The sequence below is a fragment of the Ochotona curzoniae genome, unplaced genomic scaffold, assembly GCF_017591425.1.
Source record: "Ochotona curzoniae isolate NIBS_2020 unplaced genomic scaffold, NIBS_Ocur_1.0 contig_4612, whole genome shotgun sequence".
NCBI lineage: Eukaryota > Metazoa > Chordata > Mammalia > Lagomorpha > Ochotonidae > Ochotona > Ochotona curzoniae.
The window spans coordinates 1,177,368-1,194,053 of record NW_024466343.1 but is presented as its reverse complement, the minus strand read 5'-3'; the positions used below and the strand labels follow the sequence as shown (position 1 = coordinate 1,194,053).

The following is a 16,686-nucleotide window of genomic DNA, read 5'->3' as shown; positions in this document are numbered from 1 at the left end:
ATATGTGAGCAGAAGTTGTCCTGCTCACTTCAGGAAACCGAGAATAAAACGACCAGGAGTAAAGTATTCTTTGCAAACTGTAAATAATAGTGGGAAAAGATGCAAGAAATTAATATTTAGAAGGGATGAGTATTAATCACAGTTGATTTTTATACCAAAGAGTAATGTAAAGAAAACCAAGATTGTAATATAAATTGAGACACTCAATGCATCTCCAATTTTCATTTAGTGGAAAACCTTTTTTCCTTAAAAAAAAAAACTTTATTTATTTTCCTCACAAAAGTATTCAAAACATTTACAGCAACTTTATATGTGTGTTACTGTTTTCTGAATTACGCTTGTTCAATACATTAAGCGGTTTTTCTATTTCTTTTATAATAGTGAAAATGTTCTAAATACACCTGAATAGATTAATTCCCTCTCTACAATTTTCCAGTCAAAAAATTGTAGCTGCAGAGATCCAATTTTTTCATGCCAAAATCGTGAACTAAAGCCTGACCCTCTTCTTCCCCTTCTGCATTGCAGACTCCACGGCGGATCTAAGAATCGCAGAAAACATATCTCTGTTTTATCCACCTCTTTTCCTTCCCAATTTGGAAATGTTAGGTCAAGATACCTTAATTATTGCCTTATCTACTAAAAGCATTCCTCTAATTTATGAATCTATTTTTCTCACTGTGGCCATTATCTAACACATTTAACGCCATAGTACAAGAGTTCATTTAAAAATATCTATCAGTTCACACTACACTCATGCTTAAAAATGCGTGATGACTTTGGTGGTAGGATGGAAATCTTAAATCCTTAACTTGCTCATTAAACCCTTACATGTCTGGCCCTTATCCTGACTATCTTCCCATGCCAACTGATATCTAGCTACGTTGCCATCTTTTCAATCAGTCTGTTTTCCAATACAGTATCCTTTTCTTACCTAGGAGATTTTGCCTGTTAACACCTGCTTTGCTCTGAACTGTCTGCCTTCTCCTTGACTAACTTCTATTATTTCAGGGTTTACTCATATATGACTGTGGTGCCTAGTGATGGCATAGCAATTTTAGTTTGTGTAAGCATATTCTCTGATGTATGTAAAATGACAAAATTTCCTGGAAATACATGTCTCAGAATGTATTTCGAGTGGTTAGTGAAAAATGCCTATGCTGATCACAGAAAAACTGAAACACAATTAATCAGAATTACTTCTGCTGTGGTTCTTGTTTATATTCACTTTAAATAACCTCTTTCTTCCTTTTTTAAAGATTTATTTATTTATTTTGGAAAGGCATTCATACACAGAGAGGAGAGACAGAGAGGAAGATCTTGCATCTGATGGTTCACTTCCCCAAGCGGCCACAGCGGCTGGAGCTAAGCTAGTCTGAAGCCAGGAGCCAGGAGCTTTTTCAGGGTTTCCCATGCCGCTGCAGGGTCCCAACATTTTGGGCTTTCCTTGGCTTCTTCCCCAGGCCACAAGCAGGGAGCTGGATGGGAAGCAGGGCTGCCAGAATTAGAACTGGGACCCAAATGATATACTGGCGCATTCAAGGCGAGGACTTCAGTCGCTAGGCTATTGTGCCGGGCCCTTTAAAACTCTCATTGGTTCATGTATTCTAGAATCATTTAAAATTGTTTATCCCCAGAATGACTATTTAAGATCTGGATCTCTTTAGACTGTAAGTTGTATGAACACAAGGACCACAGTTACAATCCACAGTGTCTACAATGGAACCTGGTATGGAGAAAATCCAATAATTATTTTGAATGAATGAATGAACTTTAGTAAAACGAATAAACAGATGGAGAAGTAGTGGGCTCTTGTGTGTTTTGTAAATTTTTATAAAGAATTTACTAAAAATTTTCCACGCAATATGAAAATCAGAAAATATACATCAGCCATACTGCTCTGATTTTTCTGTAAATCAAAGGAGCTGCTAAAGAGTAGTCCTGGCACTGTAATATGCTTAGGCACAAACTTACATGAGAAAATCAAATTACTTCAAATGATCTACTCTGTATTTTAAATAATACATTTATTAATTTGCATAGTTCTTAAGGCAAACTATAACTTACATTAAGAACTAAATCAATGGTATGCTCATTTCTATAGTTATGATATCATTAACTGGATGCCAGGATTCCATTTTCTTTAGAATTTTATTTTACTATTGAAATTTGCAAAAAGAAAAAATTATTCGAGTTATTCTCCAGTAACAAACAAGTCCTAAAAATTCAACACATGTGATGTCCTTTCTGGCTCATGTTGCATGTAGAATGCCTGTGTGCGGAGGGGTCTTAGGTCAGCTGTCTGGGAGTGCGGTGGTGGGAGGCTTATCACAGCACATGATTCTACATTAGGGGGAGGGGAACCAGGGCACGCTGTTATACATATTTCAGTTCAGTAGAGACAGCTTCAGTTTTGAGTTCCAATTGCATTGGCCAAAAGTTTGTAACATGGCCAGGTCTTACTTTAAAGATCAAGGAGCCAGACCCTCTGAAGTTCTCAGAAAGCAAAGAGAAGAAATTGACGGAAACCACACTAACTTTGTATAACGCTAAACACCACTTACAGGCATTCGGTAGCATAAATGAAACCATGCATCCTTGTACCAATTCATTTATACAACAGGAATATTTTCTGTATTTTCTATATTTCCTGTACAAGGCCCAGTATACATGGTTTTGGTGGCAGTCATTTAAATAACTTAAACAATTATTTTAACAATAAATGCATCTCCGTATACAGAAGACTTTTGAGAAAACAAACTTAGAATGATCTTTAAGTGATCACATAAATTAGAAACCCGAACACATATACAGAAACAATGCAATCAGGGAGTTTTGAATTGTCATTAAATTGCATTCATATTCTTTGATTCAGTGAAGCTCTCTGTAAGGAATCAACAGCGGTCTTTATTCATAATAAGGGCAAAAATTACTAAGTTCACTAACATCCATAGGAAGCAGTAAAAAATATCTACTATCCTGGAGCTTTTTGTTTCCTTCATTTTCAATGTAAATATGAGAAAATAAATTATTTTTCACAATGTATGCTCATCAGACTAAAAATTTCCACTCCCAGTGAAATCTGCATACCAAAAACTTCCAAAAATATTAAAGCTACCAAAGACATTTAAGTGAAGAGGATTTTAAATATTCCCAGAAGCCAAGTATAAAATTCTTATTTTCTGCATTTCCATCTATTTCTCCCACATGATCATAGATAGAAATTCTACAAGAAAAAGGGGCTGGGAAAGTCTACAAATTACGGATAACTTCACACACAAGAAACAGATGTGTACTTGTTTTCACCACATGCAGAAGCAAAAAGAGTAAAAACTATATCCTAGCACGGGAAGTAAACAGCTATAACTGAAAGTGCCTACCAAAACATTTGCTGAAGCTTAATCCCACTAGATAATTCAACCAGGACCAGGCTGCACTTTTTGGAGAGTCGATTATGTCACACATGGGCAATGGTTGTTCCAAATGTGAGACTAAACTCCAGCTTGGTTCTGCCTCTTAGATATTCCCCTGCTTATCACATGGTGCTTTAATACTCTGCAAAGTCCCCACACACAGAAGGAGGCAGTTACCAAATGCTGCCCCCTCACCTTTGACCTCCCAGATCCCATGACTATTACCTAAATAATCCCTAATATTATATAAATTAGCCACTATCTGATATTTGGTTATGGAAACAGAAATTATGCTAATATGTTGACATATTATTTAATGTTTGGACATCACGGCACCATTTCTTTGGGGGCTGAATTGGAAGTGACTAATAAACAGTGGTGAAGACATAACACCTTAACAATTGTTAGAGAAAGCAAGAGCCTTTGGGAAAGGTTAGGGAGCATATTTAGGGTGGGATGTATACAATTTATGTAACTAAGAGTTTGCTATATATAGCATGGCACTTCAAAACATTTGAGGAAAAATTAGAATTAAAGGATTATTTTGTTACAAAACTTGTTTGCAACCCATGAACTCTTTCACAGCATGGGTTTTCATGCACTTTAGTGTACCTGCATACAGTAAAAAAAAAAAAAAAAGCAGATCTAGCATCTTTGCTGCACTTTATACTCACAAATTTGACTTTAAGGTAAATGTACTTTCTATTTTCTTCCCAGGATTTCCAATATTCTCTATTTTCACAAATAAGTACATATCTCCCAACTTAGAATATGGTTTTGCTAATCTATGCTAATGCTTTATAAAATATGTGTACTTCATGAATTTTAGCATGTGCAGCATTTCTTGTATTTTCTCCCTGTAATACAGTACAAAAACATTTATCTTTTTTACCCCATCCCTCTTTGTTTATGTTCCATTTAGGTGTCTATTCTGTTTCAGTTTGGAGAAATACAAGGAGAAAACTTGAGATTAGTGTGGCAAAAAGTCAGGTAACCAACGCTTCTCAGAAACCAACAGAAACCACCTCTTCTCCTGACCTTACATGTCTAAATAACATCTCATTAAATGAAATCAGATCTTTAGAACAATGAAATAGGATTTATTATGGAAATCATTTCAAGCTCTGAACTGGTAGAAGCTGACATTTTGTCTTACTGCTAATACCTAGTTTTAGGACATTCAGACTTTGTCATGTTAAATGGTGTGTGGGATTATATTCACAGATGCAGAAATATGTCCTGTTCCATCACACCCACAAGTTTCAGAACAGTATGCTGAAAGCTGGCATGAGTAAGAACCATTCCACAAGTGAAAAGCATGGCTAATGGGCCGATATGTGAAGAGCTAATTTAGTCATTATGATGTTTTTTCAATTTAAACATTACTTCTGTACTAAGTTTTAATTCGCCTTTTTAAGAAGGTTATCGAATGAGATTACACTCATATATCTTGTGTGATCCATACTTTTGTAAATATCATACTTTATGATTTAGCATATATTTAAAGATACTTAAACAATAATTTCAAAACTGTGTTCTAAGTATTGCTAATACATTTTATAGATATATTTAAAAAGTTCTTTCCTTAAATTTCCCAATAACTAAATGTTCTGGATAATATGGACTGAAAATGTAATATTAAAAGTATTTCCACTAAATATCTTGATTTGTTTTTGCATGTCAAACTAAAAACAATTAGAATGAGCAATTGCTTATTTTAAAAAATGTGAAAAAATAAATTTTTGTTGTTTAATTCCCTGCCAGAGTTTGTGATTCTGCTATAGCATTCTAAGCATATGGATTCACACATACTATTTCTTCACACTTTTAGGAAGGGAAAAATCTAAATTTAAGATGTTTGCAGGAAGAGAGGAAGAGGAGTGAGGAAGTCCTATACCCACACAACTTTATCTTAGAAAATTATAATAGTAAATAAAATCTTAAAAATACATTAAATGAGAAGTAATATAGACTTGTCAAATTGCAAACTATTTCATAGTAAATATATAAACTGATTTGCAAGTGAGGCGGAACTTATTATTTCTAAGGACACTTTAAAACATAATTGTAATCTGAAAATAGTCACAGAAATAAATCTGTTGGACAAACTCCAATTGTGTCATTTTATGTTATCCTGATTAGGATACATTCCTAGCCAACATTTAAGACAATGTTTTATAGACATCTAACACTAAGTCTTCATTGCTTTTGATAAGAAAACTCATTGATTATCTCTTAATTAAATTAGCAAATTTAGAGAATTCACTTACTTAAAATGAACATTTCTCCATTCAGCACTTATTTTCCCTAAATTATCCTTAAAGATAATACTAATCTGAGGGAAATTTTTAATATATCCTAAGAAAATTTTAACACTTGAATACAGAATGCCTCAATATTAGTAAATTAATTCTAAATTTTTTCAAGTAAAGGCATCTTTATAAAATTAGAATACCTAAAAGATGATAAACCTATAGCATAATACACTGCCTAAAAGTCAAATCAAAGTGGAAAGCTAAAGCAGCTGTCCAGAGAACTTAAGCCAAACAGAAACAGGAGACAAAATTAAGGCCAACAATCAAATGAAAAAATATATATCTTTGATGGTGTCATATCAGTGGTGACATTATTGTATGTGTCACATTATGGTTCCCTTCTCCCCTCTCCATTGATTAGATATAAAGGACTCCAGCAGTTCTAAGAGTGAGGGTTTACTGTCAGAGATTAGGAGCTAAAAGATCTGTTTATTTTGCTGCTTTTTCCACTTGCAACAGCTGTGTGACCTTGAACAAGAAAGCAAATTTAGCTGGGCCTTGTTTTTCTGATTCATAAAACAAAGCTCTGTAATGTTATATCTGGCTCTGGATTATTACGAACTTGTAAAATAGTAAAATTATGTGTGTGTGTGTGTGTATGTTGCAACTGCGAACCACTGAAAACTTGTATGGGTATATGCATGCAATGTGCTCAGCGTTCACCAATATGGTATTACCCTAAGGACAACACTAATACTTAACACTCAAAGTCTAACTAGGTATTTCATTTAATTACATTAGCTTTTATAATTGTCTTAAGAAATTAATCACATTTGAAAGAGGAAACTTTATTTTTTCTATCTTGAATTACACTGACTCAGAATATCACTGGACAGTAATGATCAATATGTTACCGGTGTTCAGCATAGGTGATACAAGGTATATATGCCTGCATCCAACATGATTTGGTAGGGTACCTGCTAGTTATATGGAAAACAATGAAGAGTGTCTGAAATACAGAACACCTAAACTAGTTACAAGTTAATTATTCTAATTATGAATGCTTTTGGTTATTTTAGTTATACCATCTATGTCATAAAATTCTTTAAATTCAGCCGGTACATTTTAGCTCCCATGTCCATTCTTCATTTTTTATTTTGGTGCAAAAACGTGTTTTCATAACACTTATAGACTGTTTCAATAAGGTTTTTACTTGACTTTCCTTCTGTTTTTAAAAACTTGACAGTGCAGCTAAGCCTCTGTAAAATATTGTGCCACTATACTGAAGTATGGTTATCACTTCTTATAATATAAAATTTCTGTATTTCCTTTTCTTGGTGAGTAAAGTAAAATGGCATTTTTCAACTACATGCTTGGTATTACTCTCTGTTAGCTCTCCTTTCCAAAGGGCCATTTTGTTGTTCTCCTTATGAAAAATTTCTGTAATAATAACGACAGTACTTATACTTCAGTATGTTTATTTGTTCAGGTCAGCCACATCATAGGTATAGTTAAACCAGTAACTTTCACTTTTTTTTTTTTTTTTTAAGAACTTCATCTCTTGACTATCAGAAAATTTAATTCAGACACACAACTGGTGTGCTACTATCTTGGGTATAGTTGTACCATCCCCTAGCATTAAATCTGCCGTCTTCATTATTGGAACTCCATCCAAATTAAAAATACCTTGGTTTAACTGAAGGAAAATGCATTTTTTTAAAACAATGTAAACATCTAGTTCATTGTTAAAATGCTTCAACACATCATGTCAATCCTAATACAGATTTCAATATTTCATTGCTGGTAATGTATATTAAAGTAAAGTAATATTTTGTGTAGAGATCTTAAGTTTATCAGATGATATATAATATGAATATGATTGTATACAGGACATCACTTGAGTTATTTAATTTATTTTATAATTTTCATATACCTTTGAAGGACAAATTATATTTTTTCTATTGTAATTAATAATTTAAATAGTATATATGACACTTTTCACTTTTATTTAGCAATTATGTCATGTTTGAAAGTAAACCTGACAGGTATTGATTCAAAACTCTCTTTATTGAAAACTTAATCTACTTTTATATGACAGACTCTAATACATTAAGCAGTCTGTCATCAATTAATTATGCTAGGAAAATAAATGATAGCATTTATATATCAATAATAACTGATGATTTCAAAACATAGCTTTATTGCCAAATATTTAGTTCACTCCTGGAAAGTTGGTCAACACTTTACGTTTTTAAATATACTTTTTAATACATTTTATGTAGTGAAGAACTACATAAAGTACAGATTTCCACTATTTAATAAGCTCTAGTTTTTACACATAGAAGATGTTCAAGAGGTGGAGAAAAAGACACAGGAACCAAGTCTGATTTTAAGTATTGATACACTACTTTGTAGACATGTGGCATGGATATATCACGTATTGTATGTAAACTTCAGTTTTTTGAGGAATTATTAAAATGGTGGTACTAGTGCATATGTTTACTTTAAAGCAAGAAAGACGATATTTTGACTACAACTCAAGCATTGCATAAAGAATGACCAGTTTCTTAGGATATTCACTTAATTTTAAGTTAAAAATATATCTGAATACTTAAATGACATTTGTAAGAGGTACCATGTGATTATTCACAACATAAATACACACAAACATCATTACTATTTTTAAAGCTCATTTGTATGCCCACCAAAAATTCCGCTTTTCTCTACCAAAATGTCCAAGCTACCTTTCATGTAGATCTTCACCGTATTATTTGAAGTACATGAAGTTTATATTTCAGCAATTACATCTACCTCTATGTTATATTAAAAAGTATGGATTATTTTATCTTGTATTCTATTTTGAAGTATCTATAATTTTCTTACTCTTTGAGTATTTCAGAACAATTTCCTACAGTCATGAGTACTTCCAAGAATTCAATTCTGATTCAGAGGAAATATTTTAAAAAACTTTATAGAGGAAAAGTTTTATTGATTTGTGATCACTGTCTTCCCCACATTACTGACTTACATTACTTTTTCAAATTTCAGATTTTAGCTAAATATTCATAATTCATCATTTCAAAACATATGTAGAGCCTATCTCTGAATCCCTTTCTGCTTTCCTAGACCACCATTGCACCACTCTAGTAAAAAGAACTATTTTAATATTATCCTTTCTGAAATATTGAAAACCTTCCATTAAAAACTAATGTGGTCTCTGGATGACAGGTTGAAAGTAAACACTTCGGGATACCCAGAAGATCCCAGAATCCTCTTCAGTGTATGGGTATCTATTTTTGGAGATAGAAATTACTTATTGGTCATTTGGCTTGTCACATACAAAGTTGAATTTATGGCTCCTCAAAGTTATCTTACAAGTTCACATGACTGACTATTTAGCAAAACAATGTGGATAATACTCTATCAACCTGTCACTGCTATTAGAACATTACTCTAAATAATATATTTTGCCGATGGTTATTACAACAGCCAGGTTAAACAATTAGCATATAAAATCAAGGAGTTAGAAAAAATATAAAATAGATTATGTTAACAAGGAAATTGTGGTGAGAATCTCTAAATAATTCAAATGGTAATTTGTCAATAGTTACGCACTCTATTGACTATAATATGTGATTATAATATGGAATATGTAGTCAATTTTTATCATGAGAACACAGTCATTCAGAATGAGATTATCATATCAGTAGATATTATTTTGATGCATCTATTAAAATGCAATCGTTTATAAAGTTTTCAGTTGTTTTAAAAAGTTTGTGCTTCCAGTCGTAGCTAAGGAGACTAGGATTTTACATCAAATAGTACCCCATACTGTGTACTGAAGAAAGATCTGAGAAATATCCCCCAAATTAACACTAGTTAGATAATATGTTAATACCCGATAAGAAATTTATACTAATTTGTACATTACTCATTTTTAAAAATCTAAAGCAAAAGTATAAATATACAAAAAAACTTTAATCCTATGTTTTATATTTTACAGGGGGATTACAAAAATTAAAAGCTTATGAAAGGAAGTGGAATGAAATTTTCTTAAGAAAATGTTAATGTCAGCCTAACACTATGCTAAAATTCTGAGTAAAACATGCTTACTGTAATTGGACCAGATTTGTTTTCTTTGGGAGTTGTTTCTAATTCTGAGGCTGCATATGTGCAGGCTCAAGTGATGGATAACGTAAGGGTTGCCATGGTTAAGTACGCATCTTTTCTTGGACAGTCAAATGTTTTAAAATTCACAAGATCTCATAATATGATATGGAAATTGCCTGTCTTCCCATACCACACATGTTAGCATGGTGCAATGCAGCACAGGACAAAAATAGTCTCCAGTTTAAAAACTTCAGCCTATTAAGATGGCTTATAAAACACTGAGTGAAAAATGAAGTAAGAAATCTCCAAGTCAGGTCACTCTAAAATTAAAGTTGGGTAGACAGCAAGCTGTAACAACACTAAATCAACAAATATTTTGACCTCAGGACATTCCACAGGCCTTGAGACACCACAAGCGTTCAAAGACAGACATTGTCAAGCACACCTCCACAATGTTTTTGTCTTAAGTCTTCTAGGAAAAAATAAAATTATTTTTTATCCCATACTTTTCTTTATCTTTTACTGATAGAATCGGTGGTTTCCCCAGAAGGAGAGACCTGAGAGGTATACTGACTTTTTGGGGGAAAAAAAGTCTTGGTTTACCCCTTAGTGTCAGGAAATCAGATTAATGAAGCCCAGTAAAGAGGTGTGACACCAGAACTGGAGGGGTTAGGGGTGGGCGTGGATGATTGTGTTTCAAATCATAGCACATTCTCAGGCACTGGAGAACCCAAGTGTGCAGGGACTAGAGAACTTTCTCACTGATCTTGGTTGATTCGAAAGTATGGACTACCTGAAGCTTACACAGAGACTGGGCAGTTTAAAAAAAAAAAAAATTCCAAGATCTTCAAAGCTCATTTGTTTACCCAGGATCTCTTCCCTTTTATTCTCACCTCTGGCCAACTTGACTGACTGTTGTTTATTTGTTTGTTTAATCCCATTTTATGAAACGATTTAAGCCAAGCATCTCATAGGCTCAGATTGGAACAAAGAAAACCGAGTTCCTAACACTGTATGTCTCCCGTTGGAGGGATCACGTGTCCTGCTTTCGCTGGAATGCACTCTTCTCGCCCACGCTGTAAAAGCTCTATTGTGCTTAGAAATTTTGCTCACAGAATTGCTTTCTATCCATTACGAGACCTAAATTTTAACATACACAGGTATGGTCATCTACCTGCTGACCCAGTTACCCCTGTAAGGCAATTCAGTATGTTGAAAGAGTACTGGGGAAGTAATTGAAAAGAGCAGGTGGAAGACCCCTGTGTGTCAAGGATCCCAGCCCAGCCCCCTGGCTGCTTTTGCAAGGAGAACTTTGAAAGGAACGTGGGAGTCACAGATGGTTCCTATCTGAAGCCGATTCCTGGGAGTTGTGAAAGTGACCCCTTCCTTTCTCCGCCTCCAGCTTCATTCCACCCCCCCCCCCCGCCCCCTCCTCCCAATTTGCTTGCTTTGTGCTTTGGTGGGGAGGAGGCAGAGAAAGAGAAATGGGAGAAGAGGGCGGAGGCGTATCCTTTATTTCAGTCCTGATGGCCGGGAAGTAGTGTAATGAAGTAATTTTGCAGCCATCTCTGCAATTAGGAAGCCACACTGTCTTTAAAGGCAATCCTTGCACACACACCTCCCCCCCCCCCCCCCCCCCCCGCACTCGCCACCGCTGTTCTTGACTCTGCAAACAGTAGAACTGCAGACCTCCAGTGGCCAATTTCACTGCCAGGGAGCCAGGGTGCCAGGATCACCTTAATGCTAAGGTGCTTCTCTCCCTCTTTCCACATAGGATCCAAACCAAGTCCTGCATGCTAAATACCTTAAAACCGAGGATGCAAGATGTTTAAGGGAGCCCATTTGGACAGGGAATAGTGCAGGTTCACCAGCTTTGTGCAACACAAAGGAGATACAGGGGTAGGAGTTGTGTAGCTTAGGGGAGGGGGCCATCATTCTCCTTGATTCCCGTGAAAAGCGTTCACCCCATTACTACCCCACTTCTTTCTATCTTTCAGTCTGTCTTGCTCCTTCTCCTTCATCCCCACAAACCCCACCCATCCTTCCCCCTAAGCCCCAATGACATAAAAATTTCCTAATTGCATTTTCCAGATGCACAAGATTTAAGACAGGCATGCAAAACCTTCCACAATAAAGGGACAAGTGCAACCTGCCACAAGTGTGTGTGTGTTGGGGGGGTGGGAATCAAACATGCGCTTTATCTGTCACCTCAGGGGAAAAGCTAACTGGAGATACCCAACATAATGAAGACAAGAGCTTAGCCAGCCAAACCTTAGCAGGTCCCAGCACCAGATCCCAACATTTCTCTCTCTCTCTTTCGGCTCAGCATGGAATCCTTTAGGGTCTCTCACTAACCCTGGCCACTGTGGGTTCCCCTGCACCCGCCCAGTTAGCACCCAATTTCTCAAAGCCCTGCAACCTACCACATCGCTGCTGCTTCTGAAGGCCACCTTGCTCGCTCGAAGCAAGTGCTCAAGCCTTACACCCTTCCGCCCCCACACTGCCACCGGCTGACCACTGGGGTCCCACACCTCCAGGGAGGCCCACCCCCACCCCCCACCACCCTCTTTAGAAGCCAAGCTAGAGTGCCCTACTCACATCGCCGGCGGGAGAAACTGCCCATGAGGTTCGAAAGAGTGCGAGCGGTGCAGGTGCCAGGGATTATTCCTTAAAGTGCTCGGTGGTCCGCAGTGGAGTGGAGGCGAGGGTCCTCGGAGGAGGAGAAGGGAGGGGGAGAAGAGGAAGAGAGCGGGGACTCCAGGCAGATGCCGCCTTAGACCATGATTTCGGTGCCCTTCAGGTGGACGCTTGGAGAGGTTCCCGCGGGAAGCGCCGAGGGGAAGCCCGAAGCGCCGGCGGGGGAGGCAGGAGCGCGTCCACTCTCCAGCCTCCGCCTGCCCTGCGCGCCGCGCTAGCAACCGCAGCAGCGGCGGCGGAGGCGCAGCTCCTTCCCCACCCCCAGAAGGCTTCACAGACAATAAATCCTGGGCGGAGAGGGGATAAGCAGGCGACGTGAACCAGGCACCCAACTCTGAACCACGCTGTGCCCACGGCTGCGCCTCTGCCGGGCGAGGATACCCGCGGTCCGGAGCTCAGTGGGCAGCTCGGAGGGGCTGCAGGCTCCCGCAGCTGCAGTCGACTGCGGTGGTCCGAGTGGAGAGCTGCAGCTCCCAACGCCAAAAAGCCGCCGCCTGGGAGCGGGGTGTCCGTAGCTTCCAGCTCGGGGTTCTCCCGGAGTGGGGTCTTCCTCGGTGCAGAGGCTTGGCGCACAGGTGCCAGGATTGGCAGGCTGGAAGGCACAGCTCAGGGCTCTTTCCTCCTCGCTCTCCCCGCCCCCTCTCGCTTTTTCCCACCCCCTTTTCCGACGACACCAGCTGCAGCTGCTTGAAAGTGTGAGAAATGTCAAGGAGAATTCCCAATGATAAGAGCAGGTGACCGTATTCACTGCTTTCGGGTGCTTCTTTAGATCCTTGCCTGTTCCCCTCGGCTCTACCCGGGTTCCTCCAAATTATTGGAAGAACAACAACAAAAAAATCCCGGACTGTCAGAGAACGAAAAATGCCATCCTGCTCCTCGCTCCGTCACCACAGGCTGCAATTTGAGAACGGGACCACAGGATGAGCTCTCTGGTTTCCTCACGTTGCCCACGGCACGCGAGGCTAGGTGGCACGAGGCACCGAACCCGAACCGGGCAAGCGCGAGGTTTCGGATTGCCCTCGTTAGCCGACCAGCTCCGGGGAGTGGGAAGCGCCGCGTTTCTGTTGAGCAGGCGGCTAAGCAGAAGCGACTCCTTGCCTGTGCAACTGCCTGCTTGCCCAGGCACCCACACCAATTTGGTGACACTGCGCTTGTGGCTCAGCGGGCTGCTGCTCCTGCTATCTCAGCAAACAGGCAGCCAGATGTGCCTCCTCGGGGTTCTACCTCCGCCTGCCTTGCCTGCTGCAGGTTGTTGGCTACTATGGGGAAAAGTCTCTGCTTGCAGGTCCAGTCGCTTCAGCTCAGTGGTGGCAGGGACTCTTGAGCCCGCTCTCACGTCCATTTCACATTGTGGGTCCAGGGTTGTAGCTATGAGAATGCACAGGAAAGAGAAAAGGGTTTCCCAACTTCCCCTCATCTGTTTCTTGGCAGTCGTTCTCGCGAAAGTGTGTGCGCGCCCGTGTGCGAGTGTTTGTGTGTGTGTGTGCGCGCGCACACACACACACACACACACACACACACACACACTCAAAAGCACACAGTCGCACAGGCACAAAACACTTTCTCACTTCTTTTTAAACCGTCATCATCCGCAATCTGTTCAAAACATATTGATAAGGCTAATTTTATATCTAGACATTTTCTCTAATCACATCTGATGAATTCTCTTTTCCAACTGAAGCATTATCCCAGAGTCATTCTTTTGTGCAATGGAGACTAGGTTTTATTTTCTTCAATACAGGCTGAAAAGAATTTCCCCTTGAAGTCTTGTGATTTCTAAGACTGGCTTCTAATATAATATATCAGACTGTGCAAGTGCCCCTGTTGAGTGTTGAGCGTATGGAAGCTCACAGCAGACTGCATAGTCTTCAAGGTCAAACGTCTCTCCTGTCTGGGAGAAATATTCTAGGAGGAGACTTTGGAGACTGACACCTCATGTGAAAAGAACTGAAGTGGGTTATGTCTTTTCATCTGGGTCACCAAGGTGGGCTTTTACTGACAACTTCAAAGTATTACATATTATTTACATAGGGAAAGAGTCAGAATATGTCTCAAAGAGTTCTGAAAAAAAAATGTGAAAAGGTTGTTAAATAACGTTCTTTGAATGGACTCTGTTGAGCTCTAGATCTCATTCATAAGTTTGTCATCCTGAACAATTTGCTGATTTCAATGTCTGGACTGGATGGAGTGATGTAAAAATTTAAGATATGAATTGGAAACCTATTTTTAAAAGACTCAAGCAAAAAAAATGATGCAATGGTGACAAATCTTTGTGGATTTTTAGCTACTTTGAATAAAATGTATACACTACCTTTATATATATATTTCACTTCATGCTTTTATAAATCTATGTGGTGGATAACGTTCTTCAACTTAGAGGAAGGATATGAAGGTTCATGCCAGATGTCTCCAGTTGTGCACTGGAACTCAGAATTTCTCATTTTAGCTACAGGATCCATTCTCTGTATCAACACAATTGACAGAAATCTTCCCGTCTAAAATCATAGACAATTTTGAATAACTGCACATCCTTTTCTATAATACCAATGCAGTTGCCTTCTGGGTGTTAACTGGAACTAGTTTTCAAAGTTTAAACAAACTTGGGCCCTTCTAAAGTATAAAAGAAAGGATTCATTTTTGGAAATCAGACATAAAAAAACCTGAAGGTGCTGTGGTAATATATTTAAGCCATATGGCCTCCTTCCTCCTTTTCTTGCCCTGCATTCTTGATTTGGGCCATAGAACTCCAAGGGACAAGAGTTTTGAAATATGATGTAGTAACTCTTGAGTTTTAAAAAGACTGCATCAGTATTTTTTAGAAAGAGAGAGGATATTTTCTTAACAGGATTCAGATACAATGATCCCTTTTTCCCCCTTAAATTTAAAAGTGCAATTTGACCATCTTTGCTGTTTAAGCAATGAAGCTTGTGGAAGCGATTTCAGTGGTTTCATAGAATAATGAACATTTGCAACACAAATGTATGAACTCCAATACAAGCAAAATACAACTGCCATAACTCCAAGTTGCATTGTCATAAACTCTCCAGAAATGCAGATGACTGAGAACTGGAAAAATGTGACCACTTAATGTCCTTTGACTGTTGTTCAAGGAGAGGTAAATTACCAAAAGTGTTCCAATATGAAAAATTATATCTTGTAATTGGTTAGACAATAACAAGTATAATTTTGTAATACTTAAAATCGTTGACACCAATAAAACCTTTCAAGTCATTATTCGTTCCTAGGCTAAATAGGACTAATCTTGTTTGAAAATAAAACATGTGGTGGTATTAATCAGGTAACAAATTTCTTCCTAATATTTCTCTTTGGATGCCAGAAATGTCACCCTTATCTTAAAAGTTGTCTTCTTTGGCAATTATTGTTTAAAATAAAATTACTTGTAGTTAATATAACCAGCTTTATAAATTGTTAATATTTAAGCAGTTTTAGCTAAGCCAGGTATTGGTAGGGAAATTGGAACCATCATTAAATGTAACTTGTGGAGATACGGGTCCATAAAGCTTACAATTGTTAGGCCTCATTGCAACAGGATGGTGGCAGTGAGGTACTTTAAGGGTGGAAAGTGCTATATGCTGTGGTTACTTTTGTTGTTGTTGTTACCAATGGCCAGAGCTGAGTTGATCCAAATATGGGAGCTAGGAGTTTTTTCCCAGTCTACCACATGGGTGTAGTGGCTCAAGCACTTGGGTCAGTCTCCGCTGCTCTCCCAGGCCAAAAGCAAGGAGCTGGATCAGAAGTAGAACAACCAGGACATGAACTTGCACTCATATGGGATGCTAGCATTTGTAGATGGAGGATCAGCTTGCTATATAATTCCTACATAGAATTATTTGGGAAAATGGGAGAGAAGTTCTGAATAAGATGTGGGAGCAGGTCATCATCTTCTGTTTCAAGTGGGTTTGTTAGATGGTTTTTATTGTGAAAGTGACCCCTCAGAGTAACAGTATTTTCTAGGTAAACAACATCTTTTTATTATAGATTTAAATGTCTATATTTCTCTCTATATAAATATCTATATGACTGAAATGCAAAGAAGTGCAGAGGACACTTTAACAACCATCATGTACTTTAAGGAAGAAAATAGTATGAATATAATTGAAGACCTTTCGCGTTGATCTCCTTTCCTTCACCTCAGTCTCATATATTTACTTATATTTTTGAGCATTCATTAGTTGTGTGACTTTTCTATAACA

At 38.0% G+C, this 16,686-nt stretch overlaps 1 protein-coding gene across 2 annotated transcripts in view; it reads right to left on the bottom strand.

The window, feature by feature from the left end:
• LRRC7 (leucine rich repeat containing 7) overlaps nt 1-13,061 on the bottom strand; it is a 444,758-nt gene extending 431,697 nt beyond the window's left edge. For both annotated transcript variants that reach the window (XM_040987263.1, XM_040987264.1), the window contains exon 1: nt 12,374-13,061. In XM_040987263.1, coding sequence (XP_040843197.1) covers nt 12,374-12,375 — 2 coding nt within the window. In that variant the 5' untranslated portion in view covers nt 12,376-13,061. The remainder of the gene's footprint in view (nt 1-12,373) is intronic.
• Nucleotides 13,062-16,686: the final 3,625 nt, after the last annotated feature.